General features: G+C 41.3%; 4 protein-coding genes across 5 annotated transcripts; 1 reads left to right on the forward strand and 3 right to left on the reverse strand.

The window, feature by feature from the left end:
• Nucleotides 1-305: 305 nt before the first annotated feature.
• On the reverse strand, nt 306-6650 carry ogfod1 (2-oxoglutarate and iron-dependent oxygenase domain containing 1). Of its 2 annotated transcripts, none has more exons than XM_041061212.1 (13): nt 6403-6650; nt 5567-5712; nt 5428-5474; nt 2729-2826; nt 2505-2621; nt 2316-2407; nt 1845-1979; nt 1498-1611; nt 1336-1415; nt 959-1215; nt 745-873; nt 589-647; nt 306-485 (listed from the first exon to the last, which is right to left on the reverse strand). In XM_041061212.1, the coding sequence occupies exons 1-13, from the start codon at nt 6560-6562 to the stop codon at nt 324-326; spliced, it is 1596 nt and encodes a 531-aa protein (XP_040917146.1). In that variant the 5' UTR covers nt 6563-6650; the 3' UTR covers nt 306-323. The 2 variants fall into 2 exon arrangements, with proteins under 2 accessions (XP_040917146.1, XP_040916326.1); XM_041060392.1 differs by having other exon boundaries at nt 580-647.
• Nucleotides 6651-7999: 1349 nt separating this feature from the next.
• Nucleotides 8000-11400, reverse strand: nudt21 (nudix hydrolase 21). Its single transcript, XM_041047103.1, has 7 exons — nt 11119-11400; nt 10230-10430; nt 10075-10138; nt 9900-9989; nt 9278-9353; nt 9007-9121; nt 8000-8429 (listed from the first exon to the last, which is right to left on the reverse strand). The coding sequence occupies exons 1-7, from the start codon at nt 11238-11240 to the stop codon at nt 8408-8410; spliced, it is 690 nt and encodes a 229-aa protein (XP_040903037.1). The 5' UTR covers nt 11241-11400; the 3' UTR covers nt 8000-8407.
• Nucleotides 11401-12675: 1275 nt separating this feature from the next.
• Nucleotides 12676-19391, reverse strand: LOC121182532 (mucin-5AC-like). Its single transcript, XM_041039096.1, has 9 exons — nt 19293-19391; nt 17152-17430; nt 16145-16248; nt 15533-15998; nt 15349-15441; nt 15228-15264; nt 14879-14950; nt 13366-14778; nt 12676-13245 (listed from the first exon to the last, which is right to left on the reverse strand). The coding sequence occupies exons 1-9, from the start codon at nt 19389-19391 to the stop codon at nt 12983-12985; spliced, it is 2826 nt and encodes a 941-aa protein (XP_040895030.1). The 3' UTR covers nt 12676-12982.
• LOC121183428 (transcriptional repressor CTCF-like) lies at nt 19043-26601 on the forward strand. The gene is made up of 13 exons (XM_041040497.1): nt 19043-19205; nt 20588-20866; nt 20986-21168; nt 22147-22522; nt 22657-22827; nt 23018-23151; nt 23242-23362; nt 23457-23606; nt 23960-24120; nt 24213-24395; nt 24479-24611; nt 24835-24981; nt 25193-26601. Exons 2-13 carry the CDS (start codon nt 20609-20611, stop codon nt 25444-25446), a joined length of 2271 nt encoding a protein of 756 aa, XP_040896431.1. The 5' UTR covers nt 19043-19205; nt 20588-20608; the 3' UTR covers nt 25447-26601.
• The last annotated feature ends 170 nt before the right edge of the window (nt 26602-26771 follow it).

Here is a 26771-nt window from a genome sequence, read left to right on the forward strand (position 1 = left end):
GAGAAGTCTGTCTCATCCCATCCACATTCACTTATCTTCTCTCACCATTAACGATGGTGTCAGCTGCAATAATAAAAAACAAAATCTTAAATTTGCACTTTGCATGTAATAAATGTGCACTGAGAGGGTGCCATCTAATCTATCTGGAAAACCTCAGCTAACAATTTGTGAGCTGAGAATTTGCAGATTGTTACAACTTGGAAATATCTATTAAAATTTAAATGAATTCAACTGTTTTCCAAGAATAACTGGTGCTTTAAAATGTACATATCACATAAAGGAGATGAAATGAAGATGTCAAGAAACCAAATAGATATGTGTATTTATTCATAGTACACAAAAGAAAAGTCATGAAATGATCTGCAGAATGAACTGCCAGCAGAATCAGAGGAGCTTTTGTGGTTGACATGTTTGACAAATTTGAGGGTTTCTTTGTCTCTGTAGACGAGGGCGAGGGAATTGTCCTCTGGATACACTGTCAGAAGCTGTGAAGAAAACAAAAACAGGGCAATGATGATGATAAGTGACGAGTTGCCCACACATGTACAACAGCGTTTCCTTACTGTGATCAACACTCACCTCCTCATCCTCCTCATCCTCTTCAGTAGCAACATAACATGTGAAGCCCCCAAACTCTGATTGCCAGTCTATGAAAGATAAAGTTTTGTAACATTTACTCTCTCTCTCTCTCTCTCTATATATATATATATATTTGTGTGTGTGTGTGTCTACATCTTTACTCACCTGCACAGCCAAAAGGTAAAACAAGATCCAGAGCATACTCTGCCCGCGATGCCTCTCCATCATGCAACAGAGTGTAGCTGCCATGAGACCATCGACGCAGTTCACCACAACATACAGGTGTGCTCAGCTCTACAGAAGACACACAAGTTAGAATACACACACACACAGCTGTATAAACCTGTGGCTGAAGAAACCAACTCACACAAACACACACCTTTGTCTCTGCTTGCATTTGCAGATGGTGATTCGTTCGAAGACCCAGTGGCTTCTCCGTCCCCTGCGTCTTCTTGTTCCTTCTTCTCCTCTTTCTCCTCATCTTTACTCTCATCGTCGTCACCAGCAGGACACAGGTAGTGCAGTCGAAGGCCGGTGAAGTTGGAGAGCAGCAGGAAGAAAGCCTCTGAGCGAAGCAGCTCCCAGCACGTGCTCACACACTGAGGCAGCGTGTCCAGAGAAGCCACTTCATAGCATCTGAGTGCACATAGACAAAGTTCATGGAATCAGTCTTAAAAATAAAAATGCTCTCCAACACAGAACAAATAAAAAACAGACCATGTCAACAAGCCAAATGATCTGTGAAACTTGACCCACCTCTTATTGGGCGGACCTCTCCTTGTCCACTGAATCTGAGCGAGTCGCAACGCTTCACTCACCTCCCTGAACTTCTCCTCCTGAAGACGAACCAGACTGTTCAGTCAACAAGAACTTGTGGACATTGGCGAGGAAGAGAAAATAAGTATAAATGAATAATACCTTGAGGAAATCTTTGAGCTGGATTTCAGAGCTGTCCTCAAACTTCTCCTGAATCTGCTCTTGATAGGAAATGTCCAGGTACACTGGATTGACCCACTCAAGCAGCAAGGTCTCCTGTCACAAAAATTACAGAAATGTAGGCTGTCCATTTAAGAAGTAGTGTGACATTTTGGGAAATACACTAAAAACAAACAAGATATAATATAAATATATTTGACCTCCAGATGTAGGACTGGTATCAATCATCTCACTCTCATAAGAAAGAAGCTGAATATATTTCACCTAAAATGTCACAATATTTCTATGGATATGGTAAAATGACACCGTCCACATTTGACCAAACTCACATCTCTTGGTAAGTGTGGAGTCCTCGGGACAGGGGGCTCTATGTGGCGAGGAGGACGCTCACGCTCCAGAGACAGTCCGTGAAACCAGCCACTCACAGACAGACGACACTTATCCTGTGACAAAACTTCCGACACCTGGAAAACCACAACACATGCTCTAGATTTCCAACTTCCACAGTCTCTTCTTTGGTGTAACAGCAATTGGCATGGCTTCTACAGACATTTTTGGTATTATTTCCTTGCAGTATCATTCATAATAACATAATTAATTAATCATTAAACATGACCTGAACCTGGATGAGCAGCAGAAAATGGACGGATGAATGGGTGCATAGATTAACCAATTAAAAAATAACTAATTTAAGGTCAGAGGTCCAGAAACATAGTACTGCGGGTTATACAGCCAAGTTTAGCTAAAATCTTTTTAAGATATGGGGAGATTTATTTAAAAGCCAGAGAATTTATTCTTACTTGGTGAAAGGACACTGGAGAAACTTCAAAGAGGACGAGTGTGTTCCAAGAGGGTAGAAGCGACTTCACTATGCTTTGTGGCTGGAAATTACCTGATGACAAAAAATAACCAAGATACAAGACTTTTGTTGTCCAAAACACAGCAATACACACACACACACACATACACACACCAAGTGGGATACTCACCATCTGTTGAGAAAAGATCGAGGGTTCCCCCGTCGCTGCTCTGCCATGGAGGCACGAGATACAGAATGAAAGCAACGCGCCTTCCCTCTAATTCATCATCATGACACAAAAGGACATCTAGACAAACGACAGAATGTGATATGTTTAAAAAGGAAAAATTACAGCAGATTGGTCATCAAAAAATGTATCAGTCCTTCCTGCTGGAGTTTTAATACCAATCTCACCTGTGTATTCATATCTGGCACAGGAAATCTCCACTGTGGGCTCCAGTTCAACCCCCACCACTTCACTGAGCCAGGAACGGAAATGCCCAAGTGCTGACCTGAGAGCAGTGATACAGAAAAATATGTACTGTGTTTGTACTGTGAAATCCTGTATTTTGTTGTATAATGCTAATAAGCTGAACCTTTGACACTGTATAAAATGAGACATTTTCTAAGCCTTGCCACACAGACAGATTGTTTGACTGCCTGAAAGCCTACCATGACATTTTGTTGTGACATAAATAATAGATGATGACAAGAGGAGGCCGTTACTGTGCATTTAATTATGATGTTTATCCCCTATGGCTGTATTTCTTCAGTAGGTGTAGCACTGTATAATCACAAATGAGTATTTAGAAGAAATTACACGTCTCTCCACTGAAAACTCTCCACTGAAAGCTCCATAATTTTACAATAACTACAATAAGCGTCATTTATAGTCATTTGTTTTAAATCTCCAACATTTACATTGCTACCTTATGTTCTCTGCCCTGTTCAGCACTGTAAGCAGAATGAAGAAGAAAATCTTTCCCCCCAAAAGAGGATTTGAGTGACTATGTTGTGCTCAGAGGTGATTAGCTGCAGCTGAATCCATTTTCCGTTTACAGCCCAGTCCCAGTGTTAATGTTAACTCTGAGAATCATCAGCACTAAATGAAGGAATTATACTAATTAGGTGGCAGATGTAAACTCTGGCTCCACCTGGTGGAGCTGACACAGAAACCTAAAAACCTATTCCTTTGCAGTTTCTAGATACAAGAAGACCTTACTCTATCATATTAATATGATGTGTGAAACTGACAACAACATGATCAGTATAAGTTTTTTCAAAGCAAAAAGTTTCAGAGGCTAAATGTGTGTTCAGAACATAATCTCAGCCCAGCATTTACAGAACTGAGATCAGCAATAAGTTAAAAAAAAAAACCTCTTCTGACATTTTAGCCGTTGTCTCTGGGTGAGTTAAAGTGGAGTAAAAGTTGCACTCTAATGCAATCCAATACAACGGTTCTGCCATAAAGGCTACTCTTATGATGTTCAAGTCATGGAGGTGTTAATTCAATTATATGTTTTAGTATTGAGGCTAGTGATGGTGTTGTACTGGACTGCACTGTGAGCTGATGGAAGACGGTTCTGGAGACCCACATGTCTTAGGCAGAAGCTTGATCGATTGAAAGGAAAATGAGATGGACAGCACAAGTTAATGAGTGAAATGCCATCTAATGCTGAAAGATTCCTCGAAATAATGTTATTTTTCATGGAACCACATCACATCTGTACATGTGAGAGCTATTGATCACGTTTACCTAAGTCAGGTTTTGTGTAACTATGAAACGTTTATGTCCTTCTCAGAGAAGATGTGTGTAAATCATGACCCTGAGGGGTGTTATGGCTATTCACCAGAGGCTCTGCCTTGTCCTATCTCAGCAAACCCTCTGTGCTCGACCTTGGTTTCCATGGTAACTGCCAATGGCGATTGGGCCAGCTGGACACTATCAGCAGTGCTAGAAATAAACAATAAACCTTTGCTTACAGTAAGGGACCTGTGTGTGACCTGTGGAGAAACAATGGTCTACTGCTACACAGAGACCTCATAATAAAGGAAAAATACCTGAAGAAAGATTCCTGCACAAGCACAATATTCAGGTGTTTCTAATAAAGTACAATGCAGTCCAATACAACATCACCAATAACTATGACCTCAATGATGAATATAGAATTGAATTTACACATTTCCAACAATGTCCCCAAAAGCTGAACATTACAAACTTCTTAAAAGCAGAATTTATTTCAGAGCTGTTGTATTAAATAACATTATATTGTACAGATCTGCCTAGTAAAGTGTACAGTGTCAATCAAAATGGAATTTCAAATTGTGCCTGAAAGTAAGGTGCTTAATTCTGCCATGTGGTTTTAAAAAATTACAAAATTAAAACGATGTACCTTTTCAAAGCAGACATTTATCAAAGCAGAAAAACAACAGGCATAAATAATAACAATTGCTCCATTCCAATAAATGTCTCAGTTACTCATAACAATGAAGTTAGCATGCACATTACCAGAGTCCTGAAAAATGGCTCACTGAAATAAAATACAGTCATTGTTAATGCTATTTTAAAAATGTCTGCCGTGAAAATGGCTACTCTGGACTATCAGTGGATTAAATGTGCTTTAAATTATGCTCTATTTTTGTGTCTGGTTGGCATTATTCATCTTGGATAGCTGTAGATCAGGTGAAATGAACTGGCCTTTAATTCTTAGGTTGGTGGTTCAGTCCTGACGTTTGAGACATATGACACCAACTTGCTCCAAATGAGTGTGTAAAATAGTCAACAAAATGAATGTAATATGGCCTGTCTATCAGAACAGACAACCTAAAATATAAACAACGTGCATAAAAAGAAGACATCTCTTTTTATGCAAGTTTATGATAGATAATGTTCCACCTGACACAGTGAGCTACCTCTCTTCAAAAGCCCTTTTATTCCACTTTTAGTTCATCCCAAGAGAGCGACTAAAACTGTCAGAACAGCAGCCATTATCTACACTTCACCTTTCTTAACATCTATCCTCTGCTACTCAATAACTCTGCCACAAAAAATCTTACCAATTCACATTATGTCATATGTCTTTTAAAGCACACAAACACAAGGTATGTCTCACCTCAGTCCTGCAATATGTGGCTCTGTTCTCTTCTTCAAGTCATCTGTCTGGATGGGAACAACAACAAAGTGAAGGTAATATCAGATAACAACATAAAAACATTGGAATAAATGTGTGAAAAGATCAAAGTGATTGTTACCTGTTTAAATTTATAGAGATCACTTGAATTCTCACAGAAGTCGAGCCCCAGCAGTTCTCTCTGCAGGTTTTCTGCGAAGGTCTCGCTGCTGAGGAAGTTCTTGATGATGCAGTGAGGGAAAGGGTGGCAGTCCAACTCCAGATCCCCTGCACACAAAAAAATAAACAATCTGTCAGACTGAGCTGTTTCAAAAATAAGACCCAACCACAAATGTCTGGCCATTATAGTTTTCTAAAGATTTGTGACAAAGATAAACACTGAATGAGATGTTTCCCAACTGAAAAATAAACCTGTCAGTGCTCTCTCATGGACAAAATAATTTAATGGGGGCACAGCTTCAAAATGACCTCAAACGTATCTGAAATTATCAGCCAGCATGTGCACCGATACTGATTTATCTGTGATAAGCTCTATTAGCTCAGAACAACCACAGAATCTAAACATAGCTAGACTAAAAGAAGCTTTGTGAAATATATAAATACAACCTCCCAAAATACTAAAAGGAAACTAGATGCTCATTAACAAACTACTGTAGAAAATACAAAAAGTAATGGTAAATTTATTGAGTAACTATCACGAATAGAGATAAAACACAAGTTAGTGGTTTCTGTGGTGGTATGTGTTATTAAACTGATGTCTTGCTGGATAAAGTTGTTAGAAATCTAGAAGAAGATGTCAGTAAAAGCCACCAAAAACACAACACAACACAAAAGCGCTTAACTGGTGACCAGTAGATGGGTGTAACTGATTTTCCACCCGGGTTATGTGCATGGTTTAAGATTCATGAAAGAGTCCAGACAGAGCAGGACAGGGGTTTTGTTTACTCCTTGTCTCACCCTGGCTGTAGCGGGTCCTCTGACTCCACGCCTCCTTCACCGCACACTTCACCCGCTCGTCCCGCACAGCTGAACCCAGTTCAGCCGTCTCCTCGCTCTTCTTCTGCTTCTTCTTCTTGTCTGTTGCGCTGCCCTCGCCCTGTTGTCGTTTAGAGGCCATTGCGGAAACTACCCGGTGAGGAACCGTGGTAAACACGCAGTTTTAACACGCTTTGACTACATTCACACAGGTAACGTGTGTGCGTGTCCGAGCGTCGCGGATAAATGACGTTGTGAAAATTACACTGTTTTGGCCCCGAGTACAGACTGTCAGGCAGCGCAGGAAACCTGACAAAAATTATGCTGTAGCTAAAAATTTAAACATATCTGTTAAAGCTAGGGTACTAATGAAGGAGAAAAAGTTTAATCTACTGGAAAATAATATGATTTGTTGGTTGTAAACATTTAAAGGAGAACTGATGGAAGAATGAACTAAAGCTATTTCAAAAATCTCTTCGATGTGTGGACAGAAAACATTTTTCTTCTACGGGACTTTTTCTTTGTCTGTCGGCTTTATACAACTAAAGTATTTCTTAAAGTTTGTACTTAAATATTCTAGCATAAAAAACGTTTAAGACTTATAAATATAACACTTGCACAGTACTGTAAATTACCACTACCCGTTTGTCACACAGTGAACCTGGAGTCTTTAGCCCCCCTGAGTGTTTGGGGCCCTGGGACAGTTTCCAGTTGTGTCTTATGTGATTAGCGGTCCAGCCTTGCTGAGATGTTATTAGATTAAATGTTTCACCTTAGGACACTGACACATGAAGTTCAATTAAGGATAATTTGTTTTCATCTGATTTGACCTAACGCTATATAATATTAATCAGTATTTTAATGTTGCCCAGTCTGTGCTGTAATGAGTCCAGCCCCCCACGATCCTGGATAGGATAAGCGGTTTAGAGAAAGGTTGGATGGATATTATATCATAGGCTACATTCAGAAAGTGAGCAAACAGTCAATTTTATTAACCTACATAGGTAACATGACCCTTATGCTTCAGGGGCCACAGAAAGGCTTCAGCTCCAGGGTAAGGTGAATTTATGCTTTTTTCATTTCTCATACAGCAAATTGAGCAATGCATCCTTCCACTATCAGGTTTTCCTGGGCACATCTGTATGCACTGCAGCCAGTGACACAGTGCAATACATTTTGAATTTTGTGTTGCAGTAAAAGACAACAGTGTCCACCCACACAAAGCTAAAAATATGAGCGAAACATGCACACGGCCAGTAGTATCTTGTCAATTTACCCTGCATGAATGTACTCAAAACTATCTTAGAATTAATACATAGTATGTGATGGCAACAAAGCATATCTCAAACCTTAGAATAGACTAAACCAAGTGATTGATGAGACTTAATTGGGGTGGGCTGTTCTGAGTGTGGAACAATATAAGTGTGGAATTCAATATGATGCTGCCTTCATTTCAAGTAAGTGACAGCTAAACTAAATAAAATGACCAAAATTAAAAATCACTTCCCAAAGAGATTTTCATATGTCTACCTTTAAATTTAGTATATATCAGTCAGCCAGTCTTTGAACTTTATAAAAACATACTCAAAGGACTGCTTTATTAAAAAGAAAAAAACACAACATTGTTACAGGTTAAAACAACAGGAAACTCAGTGTTGTAGTTTGTTTAATCAAACAGTGGCCTCCTGTGAGACAACATAAAATCAGGTTCTGAACACACTGGAATACAGACTTGCATACTACAAAAACTAGCAGTTTCTCAAGATTAAAAAAAAAACAAAAAACTGACACATGACTTTTTCATTTTCTTCCAACAACAGTATAAACCCCCCTGCGGACTGTCAATATAAATGACATGACAAGCTTTTCTTCTGTGAAAGTTGAGCCAGAGATGAGTCTTTTTCACCACATTGTTTCTCATCTTCAAGCTTCACTCAGACAGGGCTGCACTCACAGAGACAGCCAGATGGACTCCTGCTCACTCAAGTTAATTGTAGATGAAGTTGAACCTGTAAAAAGAAATTATCTTAATTATTTAAAAAAAAAGTTTATATTAAGAAAACAATTTTCACAATAATAGCACAGCGATTTTTGTCTTTTCCAATTTGATTTTTCTGAACTTCCTGCAGGAGACCAGTGATATGACTTTATTTCCTTGCAATGAACCTTTTCCCCTTTTCAGCAAATTTAAAGTCAAAACACAAGTACAAGGACAAGTTGAATCAAAGTGATCAACTCCACTTTTGGTTCACCACTTCCTATACGCAGAACCTGTTCAGTTTTGCTTAAGCCCAGTTTTTATATGCAGCCTACTGAGTGTATATGTCTCCTTTTGCTTCCTGGCCTGTGGTGCAGGTTCAGCTGCTGAATTTAAAAGGTCTTCGTTGCTGAGCTCAGACACAGGATGGATATCTACCACAGCTCTTAAAGCCAGAACAGTAGTCTTTGTGCCACCCTGCTGCCCACAGCTGAAGCTTAGACATACCAACAACTGAGTGCTTTAATTTAGTTACTATGACAGTGAACAGAAATAAAAGGATTTTAGGCTTTTTACACAATGACCACATTCATGCAAAAGACACAAACCTGCTCAATAGCTGTGGTAGACTGGAAATGATTGGTCCATATCCAGGAGCGTTGTCATATAGTTCAAACAATGGTGCTGCCACCAGTTTATAGTTCTTGGGGACAGCAAACAGTGCTGTAGAAACATGAATCACAGATTTCAAAATAAGAATAAATGATACATGGGAACTTATCCATGTGCACCCTCTCCTTTTAATTACACTTGTGTCTACCATTTTTTCCATTTATTAAACTTAGTGTTATTTCACAAGTTGCACTGTGATACACTGACCTTTTTCCTGCAGCTGAACCAGGAACAGCTTCTTGTGCTCCTTAGGCTTGGTGATGTGAGCTGGGATATAGGGGTACTGCAAATAGACAAACAAACTCATGTCAGTTCACATTAGTAGGGACAGATATAAAGTGCATATGTATGTTCATGACTAACTGACCACTGAAACTTCAGCCTGGGACACAGAGTGCATTTTCATTTTACCCTCTGGCTTTTTGAAGCAGAAAAAGGCAAATATCTGCAATATCTTGTAGTCAGTAACTTGTGTGTTGCACTGATTTCTACAGTTTCTCCAGACACAGCCAAACCACCTATTTTTTTTAATCGTTATCTCTGAGAATCTGACATTTACCTCACTTTAGTAATATTATTTTGAATGTGAAAGTAGGTGTGAGAATGACTATGTCTTAAAATCTTACATATATTTATACAAATCTGTAAGTAAAGCAAAGAAAGGAATGGACTGTACAAGAGTTTGTGGACAACAGATTCTGACCAGAGGCTGCTAAAACATTTCTTGGGTGATCTGTTAAATGTTACACCAGTTTTAATTAAAATATGTTCCTTCTGTTAATTAAATCTTCAAAACTTCTCATCATCCCAGTCATCTGTGTGCACTGACCTGTGGAGGCTCAAAGTTGGGGCGCCACCAGTTGCCGATACAGTCGTCAATCACCCAGTCCTGCTTCACACCATCCTGCCGTCCGAGGATCTAGCATCCAAACAAAAGTTAATATACATAAACTCCACAATCACAACAGCAACAAGAAGCCTAAACTGTGTTGAGACGTAGCTACCTCAGTCATCAGGCGCTTCAGACCCTCCACTTCATCTTCTCCAGGACTCAGCTCTCCACCAGGCCTGCAAGAGAGAAAAAAACTGTTAGACAACTGTTCAGTGAAAAAACACTTCCGGTGGTTCAAACAGGGGCCTCTAAACATCAGCTACTCACAGTTTAAAGAAAGTGGTACCCAGCTGCAGAAGTAAGACGTGAGGCAGCCTGTGTTCATGGACAATAAGGACACCCTCCACTGTCCTCCGCATTCCCATTTTATCAAACTCCTCCCGCATTCGCTGGAAGCGGGCTGCCACTGAACTGTCCTTCTCATACAGAGGCTCCTTGGTACCGAATGTGTAGTTGGTCAGAGGGTATCTGAAACAAAAATACACCACGTAAAGTCATTAAGCATGACCAGAGACCATTACAGTGTGGTTCATACCTGTATACTATAAAAAATAAAGCAGTAATATACAGGAATGAACTAATGAAATTTTAATCGTGGGTTGAAATGCAAAATAATTTTCATTATTGATTATACCATCTACCGCTTTTTTTGGATGAACAGTGTTTTTAAAATATGCAATGTGTCAGAAAATAGTAAAAATGTGTGCATCACACCACAACTTTCCAGAGCACAAAGGTGACTTCTTCAAATTGCTCCTTAAGTCTGAACAACAGTCCAAAAACTAGTACATGGCAGTACTATTTCTATAGGCACCCAGGTACCAGATCTGAAATGATTAATCAAATAAATAAATGAAAGGCATCAATTGTGAAAACTGATTAAGCCTTGGAGGCTTCACTAGTTTCCATTTTTGTGTTTCTGATTGCTACTCAGACAAAAAAAAGCATTCTGAACATGTTATCATGGGTTTCAGGGAACAATGATTGACAGTATTATTCACTATTTTCTGTCAAAAACAATTAGCTAAATGAGCTAACTAGATAGTTTTCTATATGCTCTACTCTCGGTCGACGGTGCACGTTAACTACCGGGCACATGTAGATACTGATTAAAGGCTGCTGGTGCATTATTTGCCGCTGGTCCACATTTACTCACAGGTTGATGGTCCTCTCCAGGGTGAGCGGTTTAGCGGGCCCGCTGATGTACTTGTTCCCGAACTGAACGGCACCACCGCGCGGCCAGCCGGTGGACGAGCGACTGGGAGGCACCACCGACATCTCTAGCGTGAGTACGGCAAGACTAAACCCTGTTGCAAATACGCGTCGGGCGGCGGTTGATTTGTAACTCGGTGGATTATCGAAAGAGCACAAGAAACGCTCAAGATTTCAGCGGACGATACACAACAATTTCTCTACCGTCGTTTCCCTCAGTCCTCCTCTTCCGGGTGAATTTAGGTTTACAGGCGATTTCCGCGCCAGCGACACCTGCTGGTCCGGATGATGAACAAACAAGCAGATATCGGAACAAGATGCCGGAGAGGGATGGGCACAGCTCAGAAAAACATTTAAAATAAAACAAAACAGTAAAGTTAAGTAAAGACATTAAAATCTTTTACACTAAATCCTTTCAGAAAGGGATTGACAGGGTAAACACTGTAAGTAAAATGCACGTGTGATAAACATGACCTTGGAATAATAAGTATAATCAACTATTTGTGTCTTAAACAATTATTGATTTTAGCTATGATCTAACTATATAAATATATATTTTGTATGTAGCTATGTGTTATGAACAGTTAAGCATGTTTGGTAGGGTTAGAGCTCTTCATCTCACTGAACCACCCAAAAACAAACAAAGCTTATTACAGAACTGTGAATTTTATCAGCGTCACCAGAAACTGCACCCTTGCCAAAAACACTTTGTTGTTGTTGTTGTGATTCTCTCTTTTTCCTGGAATAAAGAGCAAGCGGGGACATTTTATGATAAACCTTCATTATGTCACACTTTGCTGAACTGCAGAGATGAAACTCCTGGGTCTGATACAGGAGAAACCCGCAATCAGATATTTTGGACAATAAAATCAAAGCACATCAGCATCTCTTAATAAAGACCAAGGCTTGACCATAGTGTGCATTTAACATTAAAAGAGGAAATATTTGTGTGAATTATGTTGTTACAGTTTTTTCTTTTAAGCTCTCTGTGCTCAAACTGTCTATACCCTTCTCTTCCAGCAGACCTTTCATTAGATCACCAGGTTGTCTGTTAATCAGGAACAACAGGCCTGAACATCCAATGTATAAAAAATCAGCAGTTCAGCATGAAACTTGACCTTAGAAACAGTGGTTTGACAAATAAATCTTAACTCTTGGTTAAGCACACTTGCTTTTTCCAGTGCTTTCAATAGTATCTCAAGTGTTCTTCAGTGATGGAGTTTGCTAATTTGTCATCAGGATATTCATGTTTTGCACCATCTTGGACACAGACAACGATAAAAGACCAGCTGTGATAACAACTGAGTTATCTCCCTGACAACTGATAAAGACCATGAGCTCCAAAAAAAAAAAGCTAGCAAGTATAACAGGTTTTGATCTCCTAGTTGAAAAACATTAATTTGCTAGAAATTGTATATTCACACTTTAAAAAAATCAGAGGGAATGACTCAGTTCAATTCCATATTCCATTTAATATTCATATCTATGTCTCTTATCCATCTATTGTAAACATGGTGTAATTAACCACAGTAGTTGTCTTATGGTACATAATCATACGTGCAATGCAAAAAAGTCAAACATAAGTTAAAAAAGGACAAAGACACTGCTGGATTTGCTGATTACATCACACCAAGGGGATCTCAGTTCTTTGGTCCAGTGGCCCACCCTTTGTGGTGTGCTGCTGTAATGTGGTGGTCCCTGTAGGAAGTGCCATGGATCGTCCCCCATATTTTTACCCTTTACTGTGGCCTCTCCCGCCCCTGTCACAGTAGTTGGTCCCATATTTAGCAATTTCTTTATTTTTTAAATTACTTCTCGCTCACTGACTTAGTTTCTTCTTGTTTTTGACCCTCTACTGCTCCCTCATTGCCACTTTGCTCTATCCCTGATGGAGGTTCAGCCATTGCGTCCTCAGCTTTAACACCTTCTTCCTGCACTTCTTTTCTTGTTTCTTTGCTGCTGACCAGCGTTGGTTTTTCATCTTCACTCTTCTTTCCACCATTGATAACTCCCTTGTTCTCATCCACCTCAGCTTGCTTGCTCTTTTGTACCATCTCAAGCTCCTCATCTGCTGTTGAGAGAGATAAAAATCACAAAACATGCAAATTCAACTTACATCTACATACATGTTAAAACAGAGAAGTTCATCCACACACACATACGTTACATGTTTACAGAACTTAAATCCTACCTGTGCCGGTTTCTGCAGGCTCTGCACTGGATCTTGGTCCGAGAGATGTCTGTAAATCATTATCTTGGCTTGGACTATCATTAGAGTGTGCTGGTCTGGTCAACTGGTGAGAAGTAGCACTTGAGTTATCAGTATCGGGGAGGCTAGAAATAGTTGGGGTAGTGAGGATAGTGCTGACGCTGTTAGTATAGGGTGTGTCTGAGTCAGTCGAGAGTGTAGAACTAACTGCAGCTGTGGTTGCTGAACTGGTGGCGCAAGTGGTATCTGCAGGGTTTAAACTGGTGGTAGTGGAAGTGGTGTCTGTAGGGGTTGTTTCACTGAAAGACGTAGAGGGAACAGAGATATCATCTGGGCTGGGGACAGCTGGGTGAGTAATAGTGGAAGCAGAGACAGAGTTCATGCAGTCGGTGGGTGCTGGGCTTGTGGTGGAGGTGGTGGTGGTAGAGGAGGTGGAGCTGGAGGTGGTGGGAGAAGGGACAGCTGAGATCAAGGTGGAGGAAGTGGTAATGGGGGCATCGGGTGAAACTGTAGCTGTAATGGTATCACCAGTGTCAGATGGAGCAAATGTAGTTTCGCAAGTGGAATCGCCACTAGCCTGAGTAACTGATATAGCGTTGGTGGACAAGGTGGATGGCATATTTGATTTGCTGGTGGAGGGTGAAGAAGCTGTGGTGGTGACAGAAATAGCTGCATCACCACCAGCAGCAGAAGTAGCATCAACTGAGAGAACACCATTTGGCTCTGGCAAAGTCAATTTAGTCAACAGATTTGTTGATGTTGTGGAAACAGAGCTTTCATTGCTGGGAGCAGAAACAGTTTCCGAGGTGGTAATGGAAGGCGTAGTTATTGTTGTTGAGTTGGAAGTGACAGAGAGGCTTGGAGTAATGGACTCAGAGGAAGTGGAAGTAACTGAGACAGTGGCAGGGGGCTCTGTGGGTGTAGTCGTGCTTGTAAGGGTTGTTGGGAAGGTAGAGGTGGGTGGTTCAGTAGTAGTTGCACTAATCTCAGGGACAGAGGCTTTGCTGTCAAGCTCTGTAACATTCGTGGGTGTTGTAGCTGCTGCAGTAGGGTTAACAGAGTCAGTGCATATATCTGTGTCAGAGGGAGTTACAGTACTTGAAGGGGAGATAGTAAAACTGGTTGATTCAGGGACTGAGTTTGAGATTGTCGGTACAGTAGGAGTGGTGATAGCAGTGAGGGCAGGAGCAGCAGGAGGAGACGGAGCTGCAGCTGGACTGAGTTTAGTGGGTGTGTTTGTCTCCCCTTCCTGTATTTGGGCTAGCTCGTTCTCAGGTGTGTTGCGGCCAGATGTTGTGGGAGGTGGACCTGGCTTGATAACTGGCTTTGGAAGCAACGCAGGTTTCCCAGCTGACTCGTGTGCTGACACACTTGGTCGGATTTGATGCCTTGTATCTAAAGAAAAACAAATTAATGTGCAAATGATTTAACTTATCATATGCTGTACATATAAGAGAGTGAATGAGTGTTTTGTGCTTGCGTGTGTGCGTTTTACCTGATGACGCAGACATCGTTCGAGGTTTTGAAAAAGTAGGAGGTGGCTCAGGTTTACTGTCAATGATAGTACCTGAGACACAAAGATCATTTACATCGTATTTTACCAGCAGAATTAAGTCGCTATTATGTCCCTGTAATAGATGGAGGTAGGTCAAATGCTCCTGCGTGTCTTATCAGCACAGTGTCTGAGATATTAAATCTTTTTAAAGGAAAACTGATCCATGCCAAAGGTCTTTTCTCTTGATATAAATCCCTAAATTTCAAAGACTAATTTCACTTCATTAACACTACGCTGGAGCTGAGAAGAGTTTAATCACGTTAAACTTCAAATAGATAATGGGACATACCTTCAGATTCAGCTTTTTTCATCTCTCCCTCCTGATTCTACAAGAATAAAAGATGTATTTTAACACTTTTGATGACTCCTACAGTATACATATCTAAATTCAGACACACACATTCACACACCTGTGTCTCTCCTGGCTGGGGCTTGGAAACTCCAATACGTTGAAGCATGAGATGGAGTTTCTGTTCAAAGCTATGTTGGCCTTCGAATTGTTTCTGAAATCAACAACAGCAGAGTAATAAGGGCTTTTCGAAGCTTATCAACTGATCTAAATGTATGTGTAACTTAAACTCCACTAACACTCACCTTTGCAGTGTTTCTGGCATTAGTAGTCCCAGCTGCTGCTGATCCAGACAGCAAAATGAGAGACTGGGACTTCCCCTCTCTGAGAGCTCGGCGGGGAGGCACCGCTTCACCTCTCAGTGGCGGCGCACCAGAAACAGGGGTCTCCTGAACAGCTGGCTCTCCAGTACCAGCACTGGGAGGTTCTTTTGCTTTCTCCTTTTCATTTTCCTTGTCTTGTTCCTTCACTCGGTCCTTATCTTTTTCTTTCTCAGCTCTGGCAACCTCCCTGAGCGGGCGAATTAGATCAGCGATGGAGGCCTTTTTGGGACGCCCCTCGTGGCTCGTCTCTGACTTCAAACCTCGTCTCTTTTTGAGAGTGAAGAAATCACCAAGCTTCCTCCTGAGCGTTTTCGTTGGGGGTGGACAAGGGACAGAGCTGGCAGGAGCCACTTCATGCACTGTGATGGATTCCTCATCTTGCTTTTTCCTATGTAAATGATCATATATACATATAAAATCTAGGAACATTCAATTGAACAGTGTAAGTTTGTTAAAGCAGTATTGTTAGTACCTAGATTAGCTATATACCAAGGGACTATAAAGAGAACCTAATTTGGCAGCTGTGATACTCACAGTGTATCAGTAGGAAGTACTCTTTTAGTAAAGAACTCTTCAACTCCTTCATCCACTCGCCCCATGAGCTCAAGGACTTCATTTTCACTCTCAATTATTGTCTCCTAATTACCACATACATAGACAGAAAACAGACATTTTACGCCAAAGATCAAACAAACGGATGTTGAAGAGCAACTTGCATTACATGTAACTTTACATTACATAACCCTCACCTCTGAAAAACCCACACACTCTGGCACTAGTGTTTCTTCTGCCTCTATAGGTGTATTTTGGTTTGAATCTCTCATCCAGTCATGCTACAAACCAGCCTCCTGGGAGTCAGTTGCTCAGTAACGTACAATGGGGGGGCGTCACTGGATTTTGCATGCGGAATGGAAGCAAGATAACTCATTTTGCCAATGTAGGTAATGTGATACCAAAATTGCAGATAAACAGTGTTGCATCATCCTGATCATATTAACATCTGTGCCCACAAGTAGCAATAAAAGCCAGGAGGTTGACTGCAGAACACAAATTTAGCAGAAGTCACCGTTACATGATATCCTGTCAGGGGAATTGCTTGAATTTTGTCTCCCTGGCCATTTGTCTCCAAGGGAGTGACTACATGTCTACAGCCTAATAGCTCTGTGACAACAACATCAGCTCAGTGGAAAATGGAGATGATCACACACACTCTACATTTTGATACAAGCCTGTGAAAAAATAAAACACCACCAGCTTTTTTTTTTTCAGAGAGAGCAAGAAAAGACATTCACACCAAACTACCACCCGCTCTCCTACATAGTCGTCATGATCTTTCAGACAGAAAATATCAAGTGTGGGCTCTTCAAACAGCTAGTGACCGGTACAATAGGCATCTTTTACAGCACTCCCCCTCCATCCTTCCCTTCCCCCTGCCTCTCCCCTCTGTACCCTATTACATCTCTCCTCTATCCCTCCCTTCCACCACCTTTTTCTTCACACTCCATTTTTGCAAAAACCTCTCTGATCCTCCTTCACAGTACCTGTGGTCTGCTGGGACGGTAGTTCAGTTTTTGTCGGTGAGGTCTCGGTCTGCTCTGGGTGTAGTGCCTGAGCGCTGGTCCGCCCAATGGTAGCTCCATTGGGGAGACACGGCACGCTGTTGCCGTGGAGCTCTGTTGCCGTGGCTCTGTTGCTGAGGCACCGTTGCTAAGAGCACGAGCACCAGCAGTATGTAATGCCTCCAGTGAGGTGGGAGGGGCCAGGCCCTGGCTAGACTGACAGATCTGACAACAGTGCCTCGCCTTTCTCTGCCCCCTCCCCTTAGAGAGGAAACCATGAGAAAAAGATGGTGATAAAATAAGAAGAGGCAGAGAGAGAGAGAGAAGCAAAGTGACCACACTGACATTTGTTTCATCTATGAATGCTTATACATCCCAGTACATATGTGAGAATATACTGCAGTAGAAAAAGCTGAAATGAACAAAATGTTCTGTTGGTTATGTAACAAATTAATAATTTATTTTATATGCGGAAAAGATGCTCTGAAATTCTGTAAGTGACACGCTGACCTGGTAGATTCTTTTATCACTAAAAAAGTGTACACATACACACACTAATATTCTTCCAGTAAATTTCAAAGTGAGACATCTCTATCTACTAGAGAAAGCTGTCCTAAATAGCCCTGAGAGGATTGTGAGAGACCTTGATTATGAGCTGTAAGTCTTGCTCAGCAACCATAAAATAAGACACAGGCACACACCCACAAGCACCAGCTTCTATGTATCTTAATTATACTACAAATTCCCCTGAGTGCATGTGTCGCAGGTTTCATGAGAATTGTTTTGCCTGGTGTGAATATTTGATATTCAAACCAGGCAGCAGCAGTTCCTGGAGTGAAACACTTTGATATAAATGTACCATTTACATTGGCGGTGCTTTCAGAGGAGAAAATTTTTGGTATCAGTCAACATCGATTTGTGACTGTAATAGTCTGAGTAACTGCCCAAACTAGCACAGTTTCTCTGTGAGGATCATATCTCTTTTCTATCTGTTTCTCTGAAAGAATTTTACATATTTATAGGAAATGTTACCACTCAACCCAAAATAACAGCACAGGGAAAAAAAAATTGTTTTCCACTTATGAACCTGAGTGTTTTTCTGCATCGAGTAATATGACATCATATATTTTAGTGCTTGAGTGGATATGTGAACTACAGTACCCTGTGGATTTTGTTTTTGTTGTAGACTAATAAGCTGAACTGCAGTGTTATATTAACAGGTATGTCCATTACTTTACAAAGGAGGTTCTTTATGTGGCCTATATGCTTGTCGAATAAATTAATAATGTAATTTCCCCTGAAGACGGAGTGCTTTAGCTTTTGCTATAGTAGTCTGCATTATTCAATATCTAGCAAGACTGTAGGACTCACTGCAGGACCATTGTATTAGATTGTATTAATTTTAGGTATTTGTACCAAACCAAACAGATGACTGAGCGTAAATGTAGAGGAATACAAGTATAAAGTAGTACCTCCTCTGTGCTTGAGTACAGTACCTGGATATACTTAGTTACTTTTCATCATCGTGTGTGTGTTATGTTGGTGTGAGCCCTGCCCTGCCCCTGTACCTACAACACTGATACTGCCCTCCTGTGGTTGATTTTCTGAATTGCTTTTCTTTCACAACATGTAAAGTAACGTGTAACTTCAGTGATCGGTGACCTTGAGTTGTTGGATGTGTAGGAGCCACGGTCAAACAAACTATGCTGTTCTTCCAATCAGAAAACGAATCAATAATCCGGGCGTTTCATTGATCACCTTCGCAGTGTTTCCACGCCCCCTGCTGAATTCAAATCTGGCGCCTATCATCCAAAGCCCCAGATCCACCACTCCCCTTCAGTCCTCCGGACGCTAGGTTCGCGCAGCCGCGGTAGCTCTCACGGGCCGCCATTTTGTGTTAGGCCCACTCTTGTAAAGCGGGAGAAAATTATTAGCCTGGTGCACAGCACCTACAGCGGACCACAGTGGGACTGAAGAGGTCAGCTACAGGCGCTGAGCTTCCAAGCGAATATAACGGGGAAAAGAAACTGCCAGGAGTAAGTAATGCCGCTACTTTACCTCGAAACACGGAAACGTTTTTGTAGGAGCCGTCGCCGGCCTCTAGGTGTCACGGTCGGGCTTACCGGCCAGGCGGCTGGCGGGGGGTGTTTGTCTCCCTCTATCGTTATCCAAAATGCACTAAATCCGTCTATAAACCTTAACTCCCTTCCACAGTTGAGCATTTTGGTGGTTTTTGGCTCATATTTTGTGGTATTTACACAGGGATGGTTGGGTTTATCAGTATTTCTGTTTTAAGTTTGTTCGGGCCTGACGTCCATCTTATCGTGCCCTTTGTTTCCTGTTTTCAGACACAGTCGCGCCTCCCGAGTTAACCAACTAACACGAGTTTAAGTAGTTTGTATCGATTTGACGACATATAGTTTTTAAACGATTTCAGTGTGAACTATTAACAGCAACATGGGATAAAGTAACCGTTGCTAAAATAGATGTGGTCAAGTCAAGTGACTTGATGAAACGTTGATTGATTGATCGACTGATCGTATTAATGGCAAACAGATGGTCCTCATCAATGTATATAATCAGCACTTAAAGGAGCACATTTCCACTTTCTTTTGAAAATGTACCTCTCTTTGGACACTACAAGATTATACATCATAACAGGGATAGAAAGTACCTATCAGTATTTTTACGTTACTTGTGTTATGATGTTGTACTACCTTGTACTCCACCTCATCATAGGGAAATATTGTACTTTTTACATTTTACTTATTTGCTAATTTTTTTTTGACATATCCTCTGCTGATACTACCACAACCACTACAACAGAAGTGAAAGGAAACGCAGTTTAAACTGGAGCTCACACAACGGTTGAAAAACTTAACTACGCAATGTCCTGTGACACTAAATAATCCACTCAGAGCAGACTGTTGTCATGTTTGGTACTTTTAGCACTGCAAACAAACATTTCCCCTAACCACAGTTGTGTTGTGATGGCAGTAGGTGTTACAATAGGCAATATCAGACTTAAAACCGTATGGCTTGTTGACACCAGGGTTAACTGAGACAAAACACGTTGTTTTTTCGTGGGATATTTAACACTTTATATACTGCACGGATAAGTCGATTAAAAAATGCTATTATATAAAGATGTTATTTAAGCATTGGCCATAGTGTAATGATTTAAAATTGTGTGTCCATGCAAATCTTTTCAATCTTTGAGTCTTAAGTCTAAAGTAAATTAAAATATAAAATTAAATTAAATTTCTCAGGCCACATGAAATTTTGGAACAATTTAAGTTGGATTGTCTGGGACAAAACCTAATTTTGACATGTTGGTAATTTTGTTTTTAAAACCATGTGAATAATTGCCTATGCAAGTCTAGTTCATGCTTTGATAAATTTTGTCTTCTTTATTAAGAGTGTTGGTTGGCCCGTTGCCATGGAGGGCGAGGTTGTTTCCATGGAGACCACTCAGAATGCTGCCCTGGCTCCAGAAGGAAAAGTCCTGCCAGAGGGCGGAGAGGCTATGATGCAGGGGGCAGCCATATCTCCACAGGGGGAGGTGGCTGGTAACATGGAGATGATGGTGATGGACGCTCTCGACCCAACTCTGCTACAAATGAAGACTGAGGTGTTAGAGGGAGGTGGCACAGTGACCGTAACCGGGGGAGACGAGGGTCAGATCATCACTCTCCAGGTTGGTACAGAACACAGGATAAGCTAGTGTTGGTTTTTTAGTAATTGACCTTGTTTTGAAATGAGTTTGAATGAATTTTGTCATTTTCCCAAGCTGAAAGGGTGTACTGTTCTTTGTAGGTGGTGAATATGGAGGAGCAGGCTGGTGCGGCTTTGGGCCTTGGTCAGCTTCAGCTGGTTCAGGTACCAGTAACAACAGCAACTGTAGAGGGCCTCCAGTCCACATATGTTGATGCATCAACTGCTAACAAGGACGCAGAGCCAGTTATTTGTCACACTCTTCCCTTGCCTGAGGGCTTCCAGGTGAGAAACAACTCTGTGCTGCAGTGTAACAAGATCAGTCCTTTTTACTCCTCAACTTGGTATACTCAGAATCAGAATAACTTTATTGATCCCCGTAGGGAAATTCTTACTGTTACTTAACTCCTTAACAGTTGAAAATGAAGAGGAAAATTGCACATAGTGTGTGGTAAGAGAAAAAAATTCTAGAATAAATAAGTGAAGTGAAAAACAAATAAGAATAAAAGTATAGTATAATGAAAATCAAGTAAAAAATATTGCAGTAACTCCAAAATCAAACAGAACAATATATACAAATAATATAAAAAATAAGACATCTTAATATTTTAATATTTGCAGATATGTACATGAGGTTTGTGGTTGAGTAGTTGAGTAGTTTAAAAATGAAGTATACATGAGTCTATGATTCTTACAGTCCAGAGTTATAAAGTTTGATTGCGACAGGCAGGAATGATTTCCTGTGTCGCTCTGTTGTGCAGCGTGGAACAATGAGTCTGTTGCTGAACGAGCTTCTGTGACTGATCAGCACATGGTGGAGAGGGTGTGAAGGAGAGTCCAATATTATCCTAACTTTGGACAACATTCTCCTCTCCAACACTGTGTTCAGTGAGTCCAGTTCCTCCCCCACAACATGGCTGGCCTTCCTGATGATCTTATTGAGTCTGTTAGTGTCCTTCACCCTTCACAGCGTACGGGATGGCACTGGCCACCACAGACTCATAGAACATCCGCAGCATTGTTCATCAGATGTTAAAGGACCTTAGCCGTCTCAGAAAATAGAGACAACTCTGTCCCTTTCTGTAAACAGTGTCCACGTTTTTGGACCAGTCCAGTTTGTGATCTAGGTACACCCCCAAGTACCTGTACTCCTCCACCATGTCCACATTGACCCCTTGAATGTTGACAGGGGTCGCTGTATTGTACTCCTTTGTTGGAAAGAGCCTGGTCACAATAAAATGGACTTGTGACATTTTCTTTGAGGTGGTAAAAGTGGGTGCCAATGGTGAAGTGGAGACTGTAGAGCAGGAGGAGCTCCAGGCAGCCCACGAGGAGCTTCAAGGGACGAGAGGAGAGGAGGTGGAGGAGGAAGAAGAGGCAGCAGAAGTAGAAACCTCTGTGGCTCAGGAAGAAGACCCAGAATGGTCAAAGGACCCAGACTATCAGCCCATCACCACTGTCCGGAAGGGAAAGAAGGGAAAGAAGAGCCGCCTGCGCTATGCAGAGGGCGATCGTGACATGGATGTCTCTGTGTATGACTTTGAAGAAGAGCAGCAGGAAGGACTGCTGTCAGAGGTGAATGCTGAGAAGGTTGTGGGCAACATGAAGCCACCAAAGCCCACCAAGATCAAGAAAAAAGGTTAGATTTCACTCTTTTTTGGGGGGGGGGGTTTAAACATGATTATGGAAGAGAGTAATTGTGAGGTTCCTGAAAAGCTGTAGATCAGTAGAGCTTTAAATGAACCAAATTTCCTCTCCTTTTTTTGTGTCCAGGTGTAAAGAAGACTTTCCAGTGTGAGCTGTGCAGCTACACCTGTCCAAGGCGCTCCAACCTGGATCGACACATGAAGAGCCACACAGATGAGAGACCGCATAAATGTCACTTGTGTGGAAGGGCCTTCAGAACGGTCACACTGCTGAGAAACCACCTCAATACACACACAGGTAATTCAGAAATTTCTATGTAGACCCCAATATTTAAGCTAATAATGGAAAATATTTTGGTTTGTAATAGTGGAAATGGTAAATTGAATTTTCCCCTTTTTAGCTGAGGAGCTGGACAATGTGCATAGTATTTCTTTATACTGGTACCAGGTCTCACTAAAGTTCAGTTCTTATCTTCTTAAATTTTTAGGTACTCGGCCACATAAATGCACAGATTGTGATATGGCATTTGTGACCAGCGGTGAGTTGGTGCGTCATCGTCGCTACAAACACACACATGAGAAACCTTTCAAGTGCTCCATGTGTGACTATTCCAGCGTGGAGGCAAGTAATCTGTACCCACCTAATATCTAATTCTTCACTGTGTTTCCTGTGGTAGCCTCCTTTTTTTAATGTTTGCCTTTTTCTTCCCAGGTGAGCAAGCTGAAAAGGCACATCCGCTCTCACACAGGGGAGCGACCATTCCAGTGCAGTCTGTGCAGCTATGCCAGCAGAGACACTTACAAGCTAAAGAGACATATGAGGACACATTCAGGTAAAATAGTCGCAGCTCCTAGTGGTCAAAACACAGTTTAGCCCTAGTTTGAGAAGAGTATCACACCCACTATATTTTCTCTTCTTCTTTGCAGGTGAGAAGCCGTACGAGTGCTACATCTGTCACGCCCGGTTCACACAGAGCGGCACCATGAAGATGCACATTCTGCAGAAGCACACGGAGAACGTGGCTAAGTTCCACTGCCCACACTGTGATACTGTCATCGCCCGCAAGAGTGACCTTGGTAAGTTATGTGTCACCATTTTTACTTCAAACTGCAGGTCAGCAGATACAGAAAAGAAGTAGAGGTGCAAAGGCTGATTTTAATGTGGGTCTTTGTGAGCTCCAGATCGTAAAATATTTCCATTGTTGCTGAGATCACGTTTCTTTGGTTTTCTTAACCATTTTAGTCACAGACATTGATGTGCTGGTGTGTCCTATGTTGGCTGAATCTATATAGAGTGAGAAATCAGAAGAATCTATGCACTGATTTGAAATGCTTCAGAATTTTTTTTTGTCTTTAACTGTACAACAGGTCTGCGTAGCATCTGTCAGATCTCTTGTCTGATTTTCTTGTCTTTGTTGTTTCTATCTTAGGTGTTCATCTGCGGAAGCAGCACTCATTCATTGAGAAGGGAAAGAAATGTCGTTACTGTGATGCCGTATTTCATGAGCGCTATGCTCTCATCCAACACCAGAAGACCCACAAGAATGAGAAACGTTTCAAGTGTGACCAGTGTGACTACTGCTGCAGACAGGTTTGTGTTACATGGAGCATGGAACACATGTACTATGTTTATCTTTGTATTTTACTACTTAATAACTGCTTATTTGATCTATTACACCACAGGAGCGTCACATGATAATGCACAAGCGTACGCACACAGGGGAGAAGCCGTTTGCCTGCAGCCAGTGTGAGAAAACTTTCCGGCAGAAGCAGCTCTTGGACATGCACTTCAAGCGCTACCATGATCCCAACTTTGTCCCCACTGCCTTCATCTGCAGCAAGTGTAGCAAGACATTCACGCGCAGGGTAAGACTGAGCGCTGAAATGTTTTTGTTCTCTCTCCTTCCTGTATGTCACTGACTTGTGACAACTGTTTATGTGTTCCTCAGAACACTATGCTGCGTCATGCTGAGAACTGCACAGGAGAAAGTGCTGGGGAAGAAAATGGAACTCCCACACCCAAAAAGGGCCGTCGTGGGAGGAAGAGGAAGATGCAGGCCAGGGCAGATGATGATGACACAGGTATTGTCTGCGTAAGCTTTTGACAAGTGTTCCTCCAACAAGGTGTTCCTCCATTCAGTCTCTTTATTGCAAATCTTTTATATTTCCTATAGCAACCCCTCAGTTTTACATCAAAATATACTATGTCATTTGTTCATTCAGCAGGGTACTTAAACTTAACCTGGGGTACTTTACCAGGAACACCATAAGAATCTGCTTCTTATACCTCCTTTTTCATATGTAGAGGGTGAGCTGGACGAGGCAGAGGAGGAAGAGGAGCTGCTAACTGAGATTGAGGTGGAACAGGCTCCACCAGTCGTCCCTATCCCAGCCCCTGTGGAGCCACCAGCTAAGAGGAAACGTGGGCGGCCCCCGAAGAACAAACCAGACAGTAAGCATCAGACTTATAATGGTAATTTTGAACAGCTTTTGGCAATGATTCAGAGCCACACAAAGTGAGACTCGATGCCCTTCTAATGGTCTGATAATCTGATCAGTACTACAGAGCTGAACTGTCAAATCACGTTTGCCTTTAAACTATTATAACAGTCTTGAAAAGTATATTCCTATCTTATGATCTGACCTGAAACTCTCTTTAACAGCGGCTGCTATCATCCGTGTTGAGGACGAGGCCACTGGAGAGGTGGATGACATCATAGTGAAGAAGGAGGTCGGAGCCGAGCAAGATGACCAGGACGATGGCGCAGAGGAGGTGGTGGTCGGGGGAGTGAAGTCGACCGTTCAGATGGAGGAGCTGTCCCAGGAAGAGGGCACAGCGCAGGGGGTGCAGGTGTCTGGGGCCCCTCCGAATGGAGATCTGACCCCTGAGATGATCCTCAGCATGATGGACCGGTGATGGATGTGAACCTGTAAACACACCCAGACCCTTTTGACCACATCTTCATTTTAATTCTTGGCATTTAGGATTACAAACATTTGCATCCTGCACAGAAACAAACATCACTGTTGTAATTTAAGATTTGACTTTTAATCATGTATCGATAAAGACTTGGATGAGTGAAAAAGATTTTTTAAAATAAGGATTTGCCTACCAAAAATGAATTTCAGTACATTTGAGTTTGAAGTGGCTGTAATTGACAGCAGTGTCTTTTTTCACTGTTGCCTTTGGTGTTTCATAGCTCTGCTGTGTGGCAGAGAACTGCTACATTTATCTAAATGACAAAATCTCTTCAGGCTGCAGAATGGTCCACCAAATGTGTTTTACCGTGGAAGAACGACTAAATCTGTATGTGGAATTTTACTGTTTTGTTCTTCATCTCTTTTCTTCTTAAGCCCATAGTTTTTATTTGTTGTACAACTGTTGTTAAGTTATACAGCCGTGTGCTGTTGGGAAAATTTGTAAGCAGATAGTAGTGACCCCATAATGTGGACCTTGCTTTACTTTGTTTTCTGTAATTTCTCACTGAAGAGCTCAGTATACCTCTCAGTTTGAACAGACAGCTGCTCTGTAGTAAAAGACGATGATGAAAATGGGCTTTTGTAGAGCAGCATTATGGCAAAAACAAATACATTTAAGCCCGAGCTGAAAGTAACTGTGAAACTTTATCAAGAATGTTATAAAATTGCAGAAAAAATGAAATGACACAACCTTTAGGAAGATGATACTGCCATTAATCACAGCCACTTTGCGATAAGAAAAATGAAATATTTTGAATATTTTTGTGTTTTGGTTTCTTTTTCTGTGGTTAGTAAATCCATTTTTAAGCCTATTCTAGTTTTTAAAAGCTTAATAGACTGCTTATCTTTATGCTCCTTTCCTACCACTATAACAACCCTAGATTATGCATATGTACTAAACATTGTCTCTGATAAATGCAAGGAAAGAACATAATTTTGCTCCCTTGTGCAGCCATTCCACTTTGGGTTGATGTTATTCTTTTGTACCATTGGCAGTGCGATGCTACGTAGCAGCTTGAATGACATTTTATGAACTGTGTGGCAGACGAGAACAGATGTATGACTGTACAACCAATAAAAAATTAGACACTGAGACCGCAATAATCTCAATCATGGATATTTAAAATCTGTTGGGGTTGGCTGAGCAGTTAACACTGGTTAGTGGTATATATCCAGCGAATAGATGGCTTGCATCATTGTTTATCTAAATAAGCTGAGAAACAACTAACACAGAAATGTCAGTGTATTTTGCTTGCAATTATA

The sequence above is a fragment of the Toxotes jaculatrix genome, chromosome 1 (assembly GCF_017976425.1).
Source record: "Toxotes jaculatrix isolate fToxJac2 chromosome 1, fToxJac2.pri, whole genome shotgun sequence".
NCBI classification, from domain to species: Eukaryota; Metazoa; Chordata; class Actinopteri; family Toxotidae; genus Toxotes; species Toxotes jaculatrix.

What these genes read in the sequence shown, in the direction of transcription:
- LOC121183428 (XM_041040497.1), top strand. Translation starts at nt 20,609, where the DNA reads ATGGAGGGCGAGGTTGTTTCCATGGAGACCACTCAGAATGCTGCCCTG. An exon ending in GTGACTATTCCAGCGTGGAG is followed by an intron (nt 23,152 to 23,241) that starts GCAAGTAATCTG and finishes TTTTCTTCCCAG; the next exon opens with GTGAGCAAGCTGAAAAGGCA. An exon ending in GCAAGACATTCACGCGCAGG is followed by an intron (nt 24,396 to 24,478) that starts GTAAGACTGAGC and finishes TGTGTTCCTCAG; the next exon opens with AACACTATGCTGCGTCATGC.
- nudt21 (XM_041047103.1), bottom strand. Translation starts at nt 11,240, where the DNA reads ATGTCGGTGGTGCCTCCCAGTCGCTCGTCCACCGGCTGGCCGCGCGGT. An exon ending in GGTACCACTTTCTTTAAACT is followed by an intron (nt 10,139 to 10,229) that starts GTGAGTAGCTGA and finishes TCTCTCTTGCAG; the next exon opens with GCCTGGTGGAGAGCTGAGTC. An exon ending in CTACCACAGCTATTGAGCAG is followed by an intron (nt 8,430 to 9,006) that starts GTTTGTGTCTTT and finishes TTCTTTTTACAG; the next exon opens with GTTCAACTTCATCTACAATT.
- ogfod1 (XM_041060392.1), bottom strand. Translation starts at nt 6,562, where the DNA reads ATGGCCTCTAAACGACAACAGGGCGAGGGCAGCGCAACAGACAAGAAG. An exon ending in CCACATATTGCAGGACTGAG is followed by an intron (nt 2,827 to 5,427) that starts GTGAGACATACC and finishes CACTGCTCTCAG; the next exon opens with GTCAGCACTTGGGCATTTCC. An exon ending in AGCTCAAAGATTTCCTCAAG is followed by an intron (nt 1,416 to 1,497) that starts GTATTATTCATT and finishes GTTCGTCTTCAG; the next exon opens with GAGGAGAAGTTCAGGGAGGT.
- LOC121182532 (XM_041039096.1), bottom strand. Translation starts at nt 19,391, where the DNA reads ATGCTCAACTGTGGAAGGGAGTTAAGGTTTATAGACGGATTTAGTGCA. An exon ending in CCCAGCCAGGAGAGACACAG is followed by an intron (nt 15,265 to 15,348) that starts GTGTGTGAATGT and finishes TTATTCTTGTAG; the next exon opens with AATCAGGAGGGAGAGATGAA. An exon ending in GCCTGCAGAAACCGGCACAG is followed by an intron (nt 13,246 to 13,365) that starts GTAGGATTTAAG and finishes CTCTCTCAACAG; the next exon opens with CAGATGAGGAGCTTGAGATG.